Source organism: Harpia harpyja, chromosome 10, assembly GCF_026419915.1.
Source record: "Harpia harpyja isolate bHarHar1 chromosome 10, bHarHar1 primary haplotype, whole genome shotgun sequence".
NCBI lineage: Eukaryota > Metazoa > Chordata > Aves > Accipitriformes > Accipitridae > Harpia > Harpia harpyja.
The window spans coordinates 44,084,839-44,098,457 of record NC_068949.1 but is presented as its reverse complement, the minus strand read 5'-3'; the positions used below and the strand labels follow the sequence as shown (position 1 = coordinate 44,098,457).

Here is a 13,619-nt window from a genome sequence, read left to right as displayed (position 1 = left end):
AAATCGATAACTATCTAGTGATGGAGTTCTCAGCTGAGAAGATTTAGTCACTTTCTGGGAAGAAATCCAAACAACATTTAAAACGTGTTTGGGTTTTTTTCCATAGTGCTGTGAAAAAGGTCAGAGCAAGAGAAGAATGAAATCAGAAGATGGAATAGTACAAAATCCACCGCACGAGGTATGGATACACAAAAATTGTTGTGATCACATCCCTCTTGCTTTCCCAAACAGTTGTTGCAATAATTTTGCAGTTCAGTTGAGCTTCAAATTTTTCATCTGCAGCTGCAATAAAATTCATGATGCTTTATCCAATTTCCCTCACCCAGTCCAAAAGGCATAAACAAATCCCTGTTTCCATCACCACTCAGAATGCTGCCTGCAAAGCTACCAGAGAAAAAAATCAATCTTGTTCTTAGGATCCTGTAGTATCTATATAACAATTTGCTTCAATTACAATTTATCCATCTTAGGAGAGGTGGAGGCAACGCTGATAATGCATGGCCTGCTCCTGCAATGCTGCGCATATATCTGCCTTGCGTGGGGCTTTATCGACTCCTTTTGGGGCCAGGTGCAGCTCAAGGGTCTTGCCATCTCAGATGCTGAGCCCCTCTGCAATTAGACGTGGAAAATGGAAAATAAAAGGATGTGAACGAAAGCCTTGTGTGATATACAAGGGCGTACCACAAAGGTGGCGTCCAAGGAAAATCACAAATATCAGTGCAACTGCCAGCCAACCACATTGCTAAATCATCTTGCCACCTCTCAATTGTTTTTTAAATGAAAGATTTTAACTAAATATGGATTTTTTTAAACCACCAGCAACCGTCGCTAAACATTGCGGTTGCAGCAGAACAGAAAATAATTTGCAATGGCTTCACCTTGAATTTCCCTGGCTGCTACTGAGCGCGCTTACCTGCGAGCCGGCTGGGAGCGAGCCCTTGGAGCCCTCCCCAGTTGGGAGATGGCATCCCTCGGGAGACGGCATCCCTCGGGAGACGGCATCTCTCTGGAGCTGTGGGCAAAGCAACAAACCACTGTGCGATTTTCTTTTTCACATGTAAGAATGCGTTTGTAGCATAGAAAAATAAATGTATGTGAAATGTTTGCAAATAAAAGCTTTCATTTTATATTTTTACATATCTGGTTGCTTAAAGCAAACTAACTTGTACATAAACAGAAGAGAAATACTCACATGATCTACCTTTACAAATACAGGGCAATATGTAATTTTATATAGCAAAGGATTCCAAATCTCTTTGCTGTCCATCTGATTCATAATGAATTGCTCTGATTTTTCTGTTTGACCGTTATGCGGGGCTGAGTCTGTATTAGTGGGGGCAGAGTCGGTGAGGGGCTGATGGGGAAATATTTTATTTGAGTCAGAGGAAACCAATCTCTTCTCTTTTCTCTCAAGTGATGAGGTGTGTCATCTCAAACTAGAATTTCCATTACAAGTTATATGATGCTTTTTCAGGTAGCTGTGAGAAAAAAAGACACAAGGAATCATACCATCAGCAGAGAATAGATTAACTTCAAGGTGACAGGGAAGAAAAAGGCAAATTACAGTCTCATTTACAGAGCAATTCCCCTGACCACAGGAGAGTTTCAATGATTTGAGCCACAAAAATTTGAGCTGAGTCACCAAAACCTAAATATAATTGAATAAGATTCTTTAGAAAGGAGCTACAGGCTATCCACTACAGCTTTTCCTCTCTGTTATTTAGCATTTTTTAAAGGTGTGGGTGCTCAGTTCATTTAAGTTTGGTTCTCTCAAGTCTGCCAAAGGAGGACCACTGAGCAGCGGCTGAAAATTTATTCCCTCAAAGTTAGTACCAAGACAAATATCAATTCTTAAATATATATTTTTTTTAAAGTATTTCATAAGGGACTAGTGGCACAGCAGACGGCACAGAGCTGATGGCAGGTGGGCAGATTTTTACCCCAGTTTCGGAGAAAAAAATCCTGGGACTTTAAACACTTGGACTACGCTCTTTGTACGCAACTAAACAGCGAATAGAACTATTGGATTAATGAACTTGTAGAGGTGGATCATTCTAATAAAGCTTACCCATATTGCTATAGTTAAAATTTAACTGAGGTACTGGACAGAAAATGAGAGGCAGGTCTCTTGTTTCGTATTTCCTTAGAAGGCCTGAAAAGCTTCCCTTTGCTCTTCGGTGCTTAAATCCTATACTGACTGATTTCTGCTATGTTACGCACGTTAAGTACATACATGAAGCATATAAACTATTTATGAATAAAATGTATCAATTCTTAAAAGCAATGACATCAAAAGTATCATTAAAGTCCCATATAATTTGAAAAAAAATACACAAGACCATATCATATAAAAGACCAGAAGTAAAATACATCGATTTCAAACGTGATTACTGCTTTAAAGTTTTCAATCGAGAAAACGTATCACCAAAAGAATTACATATAATAACACTGCATTACAGAACAAGTAGTTTCTCCTCCCAAGAAGTTCTTTGCCATTTCAAATTCATAAAAATTTAATCTCTCAGTGTCTTTACAGTACAAACCAATCAAGCTTTAGGAAGACAGCTCAACAGGTTTATTTAGCAGCACTGTTAAAACAGACTGCTTTTGAAAGGTTAATTAAAAAAACACTGGATGATCCAGAAGCATGGGATCAGTATAACATGGAATAATGACATTACAATTAATAGAAATAAAAGCTAATGGAATCTCTGTTACTTTATCCTGACAATAGATTATTAATTCACATTTTGGATTTCACACAAACAAAATGGGGACCCTGATGCCTAGTTTACCTCAAATTCTAGAAATTTGGCTTCAGTCTTATTATTAAGCAATGTATGTTCTGTTTGATACCATGTTGTTACTGTCTTTTGTCTTTATTTAGGTCACTTTGGGCAGAAGAAAAGAATATATTCTCTTGCTTTATAATCCACAACAGATTTCTTCAGTATTGTTCCCTTTACATATCCACCACTTCATTGAAATGAATCCCTATTCAAGGTATTTGTTTTCTCCCTCTCAAAAAAAAAAGGTCAAAAAAAAGGAAAGCAGTTACTGCGTGAAAGTATGGGGAATTTAACTACAAATTATAGCTCTTCCTTAGAAAATAATCTATTGACAGTAGATAGAACCTCCTTAGCCCCCCCCCCCCCAAAAGCCAAGACCAAGCCAGAGCTTTCACAAAGAGCATAAAGAATTTAAAAGAGATCACAAAAGAGATAGTCGGGTAGCTGTTAAGCAAGCTGGGAATTCGAACAGAGAAGGAACGTTTTGTTACACTTTACCATAACACAAGATACAGGTTTAGCAAAAATTCTTTCCAGCCTGGTTATCAGCCTTTCAAGAGAAAAAGCAAGCATAGGCCAGAAAATTTTGTCAGGCACTAAAAAATCTGCCAGCAAGCAGCGAGGGGAGCTGGGAACCCGCGGGCTTCAGGCTCTAGAAGATGCCTCCAGAGCCGTGATCGGAAAAACTACGGTTTGGCAAGGCAATCATAAATCATCTGCCGACGATCCCTCCCAGCCTTTGCCAGGCTGGTTTTGTTGTAACTATGGCAATACCTTTTCTCCAGACCAAAGTTCAATTATTTTACATTTTTATTACCACTGCTGTTTGCTTAAAGTTTACCAGGGTAACTTTCTGCTAGCACAGAGAGCAGATCCCAGATAGTGAGAAGGAGGAAACGACCTCACGCTAAGCAGGACTAAAGAGAAGAAAATACCTTGAACCGGTGGAAAAATCTCTGCCTGACAAAATGCCATCCAGAAAAAAAACAACCATGTTTGCATCTGCTTTTTTTACTTGCATTTGCTCTTTCGTGATAATCTGCGTTGTGCTGGCGACCCAGCACTGGATGAGCAGCGAGGTTCGCTTTTCTGGCACAAACTCCAGCATTACCGTGAGTCTCACCTACGGACTTTTTAGTGGTACCTGTGCACAGTTTGTCGATGTGGGACTTCAGGTTTCAGAAAGGACTTTCCAAGGTGAGTGGTGTTACGCCTGGAAACGGACGGCGTCTTCTTGCTCATGCAGGTGACGGATGTAGGAACCGCGGCTCACTCTTGTATTCATCTGTGACTATAATACTTTAAGTGAGAACCAGAATATCTGTAAACCAGTCTGGGGATTTAAGTGGTATAAAATAAGACCCCAGAATGCTGCAGCATTCTTGCCAATAGCAACTTCTTCTAATTACCTGTGATCTTAGCCTACACCTTGGAACAAGGGAAAAATACAAAATAGGAATTTTGTGTAAAATTGATTTTAATTTTCAGAAGCTTTCAGTAAGGAACAGAAAAGCAACATTCAATTAGCATTTTAGTAAAGGATTACAAAACTAATTCACCTTCCAGGATTTTTTTTTAAATTTCATTATGTTACATTAACTGTTTGATTTAAAACATATTGCCACCTGCTATCAAATCGGCACCATTTTTATAGAAGAAGGTTTTAGGAGGCTGCTGAAGGGAAAAGAACAAACCATGTAAAACAATAATTTAGATAGATATGGTGTTTATACGCGCGCTGGACCTAGTGACAACATTCTTTTTATCTTTTCCTTTAAGAGCACCTCATTCCATTTTTATGTGATATCATCAAACTTAACCATTTGGTTAGTATTTCAAAACTTAGGCTTGTTCATGTCTTTTTTTCTTATGCCAGACTGTGAAGTATGAATTACAATGTAGCTTGTCATCTTTTATAAGGCCTTTCTTCCCCCACCCAATGAGCAGTTTTCAGGTGACTTATCATCATCATGACTTTCCAAAAAAACTCTGAGATGAGATTTGGAAACAAGGTTATTAGAATAAGATTTCAGCAAACATCCAGTAGATTCAAATTAAACTGTATCTTACGTTGATATGCAACAGATCTTACTTTTTGTTCTTGGTATTTATCCTCAATGGTAGAATTATTACAGAATAAAAAGAATAAAAATGGTTAAATAATTAAGGAGGACAGAAGAACTGAGACATAAGGGAGTAGGGATGCTACATGGGAATAAAACAAAGTTAAAAAATAAGGGGAAGAGCAGAAGGGGTTTTACCTAGAGCAGCCTTGGAGAAAGTTGAGACAAGTGTGACAAATCCTAGCATGAGAAGCAAAACATGAGAAAAAGCAAAACAGAAACAAAAAATTATGCATACCAAGTATGATCCACAGACTCAATACTGGTTTCTCACAGTTCAGCAAAGATTTGCTTAACTCTACGCACAGGTAGCTCTACTGATGTGAAGAAAAGCATTCACAAAGCCCAAAGGTAGATAAGCCTGAATGCTGTTGCAAGGATCAAGGATTTGCACTCATTTTATGTATCTTGCTGTCTCGCCGAATTCAAAGCAATAATGCTGATATACACGTGTGAAAGTGAAAAAAGCCAGTCAAAAGAAACCTAATGAAAATCAGGAAGAGTAGGTCAAACAATTTTGAAACAAGAGATGATTAAGAAATGTTTTTCTTTTTTGGTAGGCTGTTGTAAGATGTCCCATCACAGAGAAGCCACCAAGGTAGAGCGCAGCAGACCTAAGCCTCAGATGGTTCCCACCTCCTAGCTCTTTCCCACCTTAATTTAGTACAGAAATAGTACCTGGACAAACAGGCACCGAAAGTACCACAGTAGCAAAGCTATATCACGCAAGCCGATTCACATTATAACAATTATATTGTCATGAAAAAGCTGAACACAGCAGTGTTCCTAGCAAAGCATGCAGCATATATTGAGATCATTACATAGCAAATACAAAATCACAAGTCATTCAAACCAGTTTATTTACAGTCACATCAGAATAATCAAAGTAATTTTTAGAAGAGTAAATAGGCGTTTATAAAAATAGTTTGTATATGGTTGTATCTCCCCATGCCAGTTGGCTCAATCCCCAAACCTTGCGCCACGCAGGCAGTTGCTTGCTGATTTTAATAGAGCTCCGTGTGAAACGAGGAGTCCACCCGTGGAGAGCTGATTGCAGGGCAAGGACGGAGTCTGGCAGGAATTCGGGGCATGTGTCTTACCTTTGTCTGCACAGCAGCTAACACAACCCAGTCCCACGGCCTGGGCGCTACCATCGGATAGATTTTAATTACAGTTAATGACAAGCACTCACAGAACACTTGCATCAGTAAGGGATTTCAGTTCTTTGCATGGTCTACATACATTTTGGTGGTGGTGGTGGTTTTTCCGCCCACCAGATTTAGGTTTCTGTGCTTATCGTTTACAAAATGTTATCTCAATTCTCACACCCAGCTGTATAAGGATGAACAAAACAAATGAGCTTCAGGGTTGCTAGTTGCTTTCAACAACTGCTGAAAGTTGTGCTTTATGAATAGTCTAAGTATGGATTTGTCCACATCCTTCGCTAGATCAGTTGGGCATACATGCAAGATGAAATGAACTGATTTTAAATTAATTCTTAGGCTCTACACTAGGCATGATTGTCACATTTTATATTAAGTATGATTCCATACATTCTTGAAATAGGAAAAATACTTCACAAAATTGCATACGTGCTATTTTTAAATTCAAAGAGTCAGGTCCCCCTAAGACAGTAGATGTCTTTCATTTGATGTTATCCTTAAGTAAATGGATTGCCTGTGTGATGGAGAAATGAAGTGCTGTGCTTTCTCCACTTTAACATTTCAGACAACAGCAAGAAGAGTTATAAGCATCCTTTTAAATCACAGCGCGATCTGTCGCTCAGCAAGTGCGCCCTGGCTGGGGGTCTCTGCTGTGCATCCCGAGTGCATTTCTCAAACAGCATTGTCATATTTGGGTGTGAGAAAAGGAGATCAGAAATCATAAAAGAGTAAATCAAAGATGATAGCTTGGGGATACAGATTACTTGTTAGTAGTAGCCCAGGCTGGCTTTTATTAATGGCCATACAAAAGCAGATTATCAACAGCCTTTACAAAGACCATAACTTACTCTTTTGAAAACCACAACATTAAAATACATTTCTGAGTGTAAAGATGAAAGGCAAACAAAGGAATACAGTTTCTGCAAGCGTACAGTGCATGAACTGCCTGGTCAGGGCAGCCTCTTGAACAGACTGCCATGAACGACCTTAATAGAACGGTAAATCAATACGGCTACTTCGGAGGCTCTGGAGATGAGCAGAATGATCTGACAGAATGTAAAAGTTATTTAATAACTTAAGTCCTTAGAGTTTTCATTAGCTGTTTTAATGATTTATCTTAGAAAGGACCCACCTATGAAAATAGTCTGTAAAAGAGCTTGTTTGCAGCTTTGCTCGCTTCCAAGTCAAACACATAAAAATTGTGAGCAAGGTGCAGGAAGAGGCACACCCAGAGAGCCCTGTAAAGTCAGGATTTACCTGGCTATTGGCAACCAGCAAGGCCAACAGCACACGAGGAAGCCTTAGAAATTTGCTATAGCAGAGCAGAATCGATTAGCTTTCTGACTTTTAAAATACAAGACAAATGCTTGAAAATTGCTGGAACTTCATTAATGTTATCATCAGTTTCCAGATGTGCTGTGATCTCCTGAAAAATAGAAAGCTATGTTGAAATGTACTTGGGGGGGGGTGTTTGTTTTTTTTTTTTTAAATGAACGATTGATTATGTGTCATAAGTGATCACAGACCTCATAAAAGCTGCCAGATCAACACTGCTTAGAAAAGACCTCCAGGCTGGCAGCTGGATGTCATTCACACTCAGGTCAGTAAAAGTCTGGCAAATTCTATCCAACCATACAAGAGTTAAAGATGAAGAAAAAAAAAGAAGATACAGGAAATTAAGGAGAGACCTGGCAAAGGCAAAAACTTCTCCTTTCATTCTGAAATTAGGTTATTTTACACTGATGCAGAAGTTGTCCAGCTGTGGGTTACTATCGATCCCATTCAAGTAGATCAGCTACTGTAGATTCCTTCAGTTTGCACAGACTGCTTTATTTAGAAAAAAAACCCAAAATCTGCCACCATGAAAACAGCATTTTATTTAAAACCTTTAGCCTTGTGCTGTTGCAGGCGTGCTTACAACAGGCAGAGTCTGACAAAATTACATCCCCTAAATTGTGGTTCACTGTCGGAGATAAACAAGATCAATTAGGGGGTGCAATAGGTGCAGCCAGTCAATTCTGGAGATGTTCCGAGTGATAAAATTAAGTGAGGCTGCCAGAGGGAAATTACACAAACCTGTCTGATTTGGCTCCAGACTTATATCTTGAATGAGGCAATGCCCAAGCAGTAAGGCTACATCAGCGCAAGTGCATGGTACAACTGGCAGTGTGCTCGCTTCCATTTAATTGAGCGATGTCTCCTGAATGCCTGTCTTTCCTATTCTTCTAGCAGAATTGCTTTCATTTACAACTGATTTCCATAACGCGTCCTTACCTGCCATTTCCTCAAACAGAAATTAACTCCTACCAGGAATATTAGATAAAGTGAGAGAGAAGCTCTCCTGTTCATTTATTTCCAATAGCTCTTCTTTTGGTTATGAGTGTTCATTTTCTTTTTATGGGGTTTTTACTATTTTTTTCTGCTATGATTTCTCCAATTTATGCACTAACGGGATACTTTGCAGTAATGGCTCTGTATTAAAAGCAGCATAGAAAGGAAGTTTTCCTACAGATGGCTGTCTATCACAACACCCATTTGAACAGGGCTTGAAAACATTGTTGTCGTGTTTGTTATAGGGTAAGGCAGCCACAGGCACATTATAGTTGCCTTTTCAATCTTTAAATTGGAAGGAGGAAAATAATATATTTCAACACAGCTATACTGCAATTACACTTTGAGTACGTTGCATTCACATTTGTGTCTCTTATTATCAGCAACATATCAAATAACTAGAAGGATTTAGGCAAAAACAATAAAATTGATTACAGTCCTGGAGGGGTTGACTATATGTGCCATGTATATACAGCCAGCTTTGTGTCTAGCTACAGAAAATACACCAGGCAACAATTTATGTGCACCAACTCTAGGAAGCTGGAGCAAAAAGAAGTGCCAGCATGCTTGATGGTAAGATGCACGACTCTGATGTGTGGCCTCAGGAGCGGAGACCCTGAGCGCAGGGCTGAGCCGGCAGCTCGGGAGCCCACATTTGTCCCCTTGCCGAGCCCAGGGCCACCAGCTGGGAGACTTTTCCCCTTGCCTGAGGAAAAAAGGCAGGAGTTGCTCCTTTTTTTAAAAAGAAGGGAGCAAGTACTGTCTCCACCATTTTTTTCCTGCAGGACATGGCAAGAGACAGATCTAGTCAGAGCATGAACACCAGCTCAGTGGACAACCATGCTTCATCTGTCCGTGACAGACCGTGCTCAGATACGTTTGTCCTACAAATGCACCTGACCCTTCCAGGCTAATGGTTTTACTGGACTTTTAGAAGCTCTTCCCTGTGTCAGATTTATTCCATGTGAGGGGGACTGCTGCTATATTAAAAGGAAATCATCTACAATTGGCGCCAAGTTTTAAATCAGGCACCTGTAGAAGTTACCAGACATCTCAGGAACGATGGGCAGAGGAAAACCTAGTTTTCTATCAGATTTAGGCATAAAATTTCTGTCTGGCTTTGCAAGAGGAAATATTTACAGAAATATTAAGGAATAAAAGTTTACTACCTAACCCGATGCCCAAGAACTTTGCGTGCCTGCAGGATTAGCAGACATGCACGTATTTCAGACCAATGTACCTTCATCCCATTTTGGATTTGGATTCATGTGCAGTGTCCAAACCTACTGTTCCTGCTACACCCCGATCTCTACAGATCAGCCAAATCTCTGGTTATTAGCTTTTAATTACAGCCAGCTACATGTCAGTAAGTCAAACTATCATCCAAGCCCACGGGACTGTGCTGGGAAGGCTGATTATCAATGCTGAGCCGCTGTATTTCAGTTGCAGATAACCTGAGCAACACCAAGGCGAAAAGCATGATCATTGCGATTATCGTGATTCTGGTTCTCAGTTTACTGAGTTCCCTTCTGAGTTCTGGATTTACCTGCACTAACACTGTCAGTAATCCCTACCAGACGTTTTTGGGACCCACTGGAGTCTATACCTGGAATTCCTTATGCGGTGAGTAACATATCCCATACGTTATGCCATACCATAGGGATGAATACTGTATTCTCATTGATTCCAAGATTAGGAAATATATACCTATAAAAGGAAACACTTGGAAAAGTATTCTGTTCAGTTGGTTTTTTTTTTTAACTATGTCTGCTGGGATACCTGAAGACTATCTCTTAAGTACCAGTAAAATAGCATTATGTACTTGAAGTGACACCATTGATCAGTAGGAGTCTGGATCTGCTGACAGCAGAAATGGAACTGAAAAAGCCCCAGCAGGTGTAGCATCATTTCATGCATGATGCACGTGGAGAAGAACGGAGTAAACCGACAAATACAGAACAAAACCGTAACAGAAAAGTATGCACTGGATGTGACTACAGTGCAATTGTAACCTCTTCAAGGCCTTACATCACTATTTTATGGTATTTGTAGCATATTTGTTGCTGGGTTACCTACATACCACATTAGGGGTCTAAGGTCTAATCTATAGGATGGACTTTAGCTTCATTTCTGAAAAATGTGTTGAATGAAATACAGCCACAACGGCATTAACGTGGCAGGGGATGGCACTTAGGAGGACTGAGTCGCAGCAAAATTCATTTCCTTCACAAAAAAACACTTTCACAGAACAAAATAAGTTTTAACATTCCCTAAGCAGACAAAAATGGTAGAGACGCTGAGTTATGAGAGATGTGAACTCTGTCAAACAGCTCCCTGGAGGTGTAACCCTTCATTCACCCGCTAGACTTGAGCCTGGCTGCTCCTAACGCACCTTCCAACCCTCTTCATCTTGCCATGGTAATGACTTCAGCTCTGACACTCAATTTGTCTCAGGAGGATTATGCATCCCTCTAATAATAGGTTTGAACTCGGAAAACTTTCTTTAAAGACATCTGATTACAGAGTACTTCAGCATTAGCATTTTGTCCTTCAGAAGCTCTTCAGGTCTGAAGATGTTCTGCAGGCGGAGCGGGAGCTTGCCTGTCCCCAGCAGCATGGCCCTGTCCTGGGGCCGCACTCTGCGAGCTGCCTTTGCCAAAATCAGACCTTGGTGGAAAGGGAATTGTATAGATAAATGTAGTCTTAATCATAGCAAGTACAGGTGGGTGTGTGAAGCCCAACACTTTTTCTCCAGCCGTGGCTAACACAGCATATAAAGATAGATGCTGAAACAGCTGTGGATGCCTTGAAACACAATAAGAAAAGTGAGCAAAAGCCTGGGTTGGACAATTATTCAACTTCTGAGACAAGCAGATCATTGTCTCATCATATGAGAAAGTTGTTTGTTTCCTGAGCCCAGCACTCGTTATGCAGCCTGAATCTGCAAGCTTTGACCTGAAATGAAAGGACCATGGGCTTGCCAAGATAAATATTAGCGAGAAAGTAAATCCCCGTGTTGACTGAGGATTGTGGTTACTTTTTACAGCCCTGTAAGTGCTATGACCTGGAAGTCTATTTTGCTGTGGGCATATTGTTATGAAAAATCATACATCATTTGATGGTGAGTGTATCTTGAAGGTTCCTAATTCTCCTACCAGATGGCCTGAAAGTCCAGTGTCCTCCTGAAAAAAACTGAACCTGTGTCAGCGGGAACGTGTGTAGGATGATGTACCTAGAGGGAAGGAATAGAAATATTTTCACCAGTGTTCAGAGATTATACCTCCATTAGCACTATGAAAGTAGAAATGTAAAAGCTTTAATTGACTAAATGTCAAAGTAACTGAACTCCATTTAGATTCGGAAGGCTGTAGGAAATAGATACAGATCTAATAAGACATCTCATTTTGGCTCATCACAGTAGTCATTGAATAATTTGGGTTGGAAAGAACATGAGATCTCTAAGCCTAAGCTTTTGAGCAAGGCTGGGCCAACCCTGAACGTAGACCAGGTTGCTCAGGTTTTTATCCAGTTGTGGTACTGCACACCCCATGAATTCAGGCTCATATCAAATAGGCATTCTGCAAATCACTCAAGGGGTGAATATATTATACTCACCAGCACTAAATTCAGTGAAAAAAAATTACACTAAGAGGCCTTAACTAAGAACAGTCAGTGAGAATCCGTTAATTTTAGCAGAAGATATAGTTGCCAATGTCAAAACACCTGGCAGACACTATTAGGTGGGACGAAAGTCCTTTAAATGTCCTCATATTTTACTAATAGAAAATACTAGATTAATCTTTGTCTCAGTCCAGGTGTTCTAACCAATTTAAGTAAGATATTTACAAGTAGATACATAAATAACAGTACAGTTTCATCTCCAACATTTGTATTTGTATTTTCTAGGAATCTTCATACTTCTAGCCATGATACTTTTCCCTGTGAACATAGAAGAAAATGGCCTGTCTGTAGAATTGGCCTATGGATGTTTTTCTTTTCTGCAGACACATATCAAATCTGAACACACGTATGGATATTCATATTGGATCATGCTGCTCATCATTTTTCTGAACATTACTTCTATCATCATCATATATTTCTATGACCACGCAAGATATTCTAAGAAGAAAGAACAGGAAAGACCCATTGAAAATGCACCAAAAGATGTCATTCTCTTTTAAAGATACCACCGAAAAGAGGATGTAAAGAAAAATTACTATTTAACATGGACAATCATGGCTGATCATTTCCATTCAAACTGAAGCTGTGTATATAGTTCAATTAACAAAATAGCCTATTGTGTCTTCAAAGCAATTGGATTTTATCTTTATGTTAGGTATTAGTGAAATACTTATAAGCTCCCATTGGTAAATGTGCTGCCTGAACACCTCTGAGTAGATAGGGCCCGAAGCACACGATGCCAGCGCTGTCCCATAGGAATAGACCTCATGCACCGTATGGCTCCGCTCTTCCCTGGAGGGACAGCTGGGAAAATATGCTCCTAGAAGGGTTCCTCCTCTCCCTACCACCACCGCCGCTTTTCCAAGAAAAAGGAAAAGCCCCCTTTTGCCCATGCAGCACAGAGGGACTGGTTCCCACCTTTGCTTTCTGGGTTTTCTGGACCAGCGGTGGCCGCCCCGGCTCCCCGCGGGGATGCACCAACATCGGCACGCCACAAACGCACTTCTGCTTCACCCTTTGGGTCTGAATGGGAGGGCCAGAGACATCGTTTGGGTTGTGTATGTTATTGGGGATCTCAAGGGGCAGAGACAGCGCAAGCACCAGGACCCTTGGGGATGATGAGAAATGGTCACTAAGGCGTTGATGCTTCATTTTGTCCTGCAATTCTTAACTGCTGTCCTTTCCCTGCTTAGGGCTTTTCTCCTGCAGGTCCCCACGGCACTGCCCCAGTGACCACGGGCAGGCTTGCAGGCTCCCGTTCACAGGCAGGAGTGCGAGCACCTAGAGAAATTCACCTTCACGTCAAACCTGCCGAGAGCAACAGCACCGACCCCTTTCCATGCTTCCTTTGGTCCGTGCTTTTGTCCACGGCTGGGGTGGCAGGCAGGGCAGCACGAGGATGGGCCGTGGTCTACACAAGGCAGCACAGGAGCCCAGTATCCGCAAGCTGTTAATGGGTAGAAACATTGACAAAATCCTGTTTCAGGCTATTTAGAGACCCTTGATTACAGCAAACTGCAAAAACACACCTT

The 13,619-nt window shown here is 40.6% G+C and overlaps 1 protein-coding gene across 1 annotated transcript; it reads left to right on the top strand.

The window, feature by feature from the left end:
- Window positions 1–3,757: 3,757 nt before the first annotated feature.
- CLRN3 (clarin 3) lies at window positions 3,758–12,687 on the top strand. Its single transcript, XM_052800097.1, has 3 exons — window positions 3,758–3,986; window positions 9,850–10,029; window positions 12,313–12,687. The coding sequence occupies exons 1-3, from the start codon at window positions 3,758–3,760 to the stop codon at window positions 12,585–12,587; spliced, it is 684 nt and encodes a 227-aa protein (XP_052656057.1). The 3' UTR covers window positions 12,588–12,687.
- Window positions 12,688–13,619: the final 932 nt, after the last annotated feature.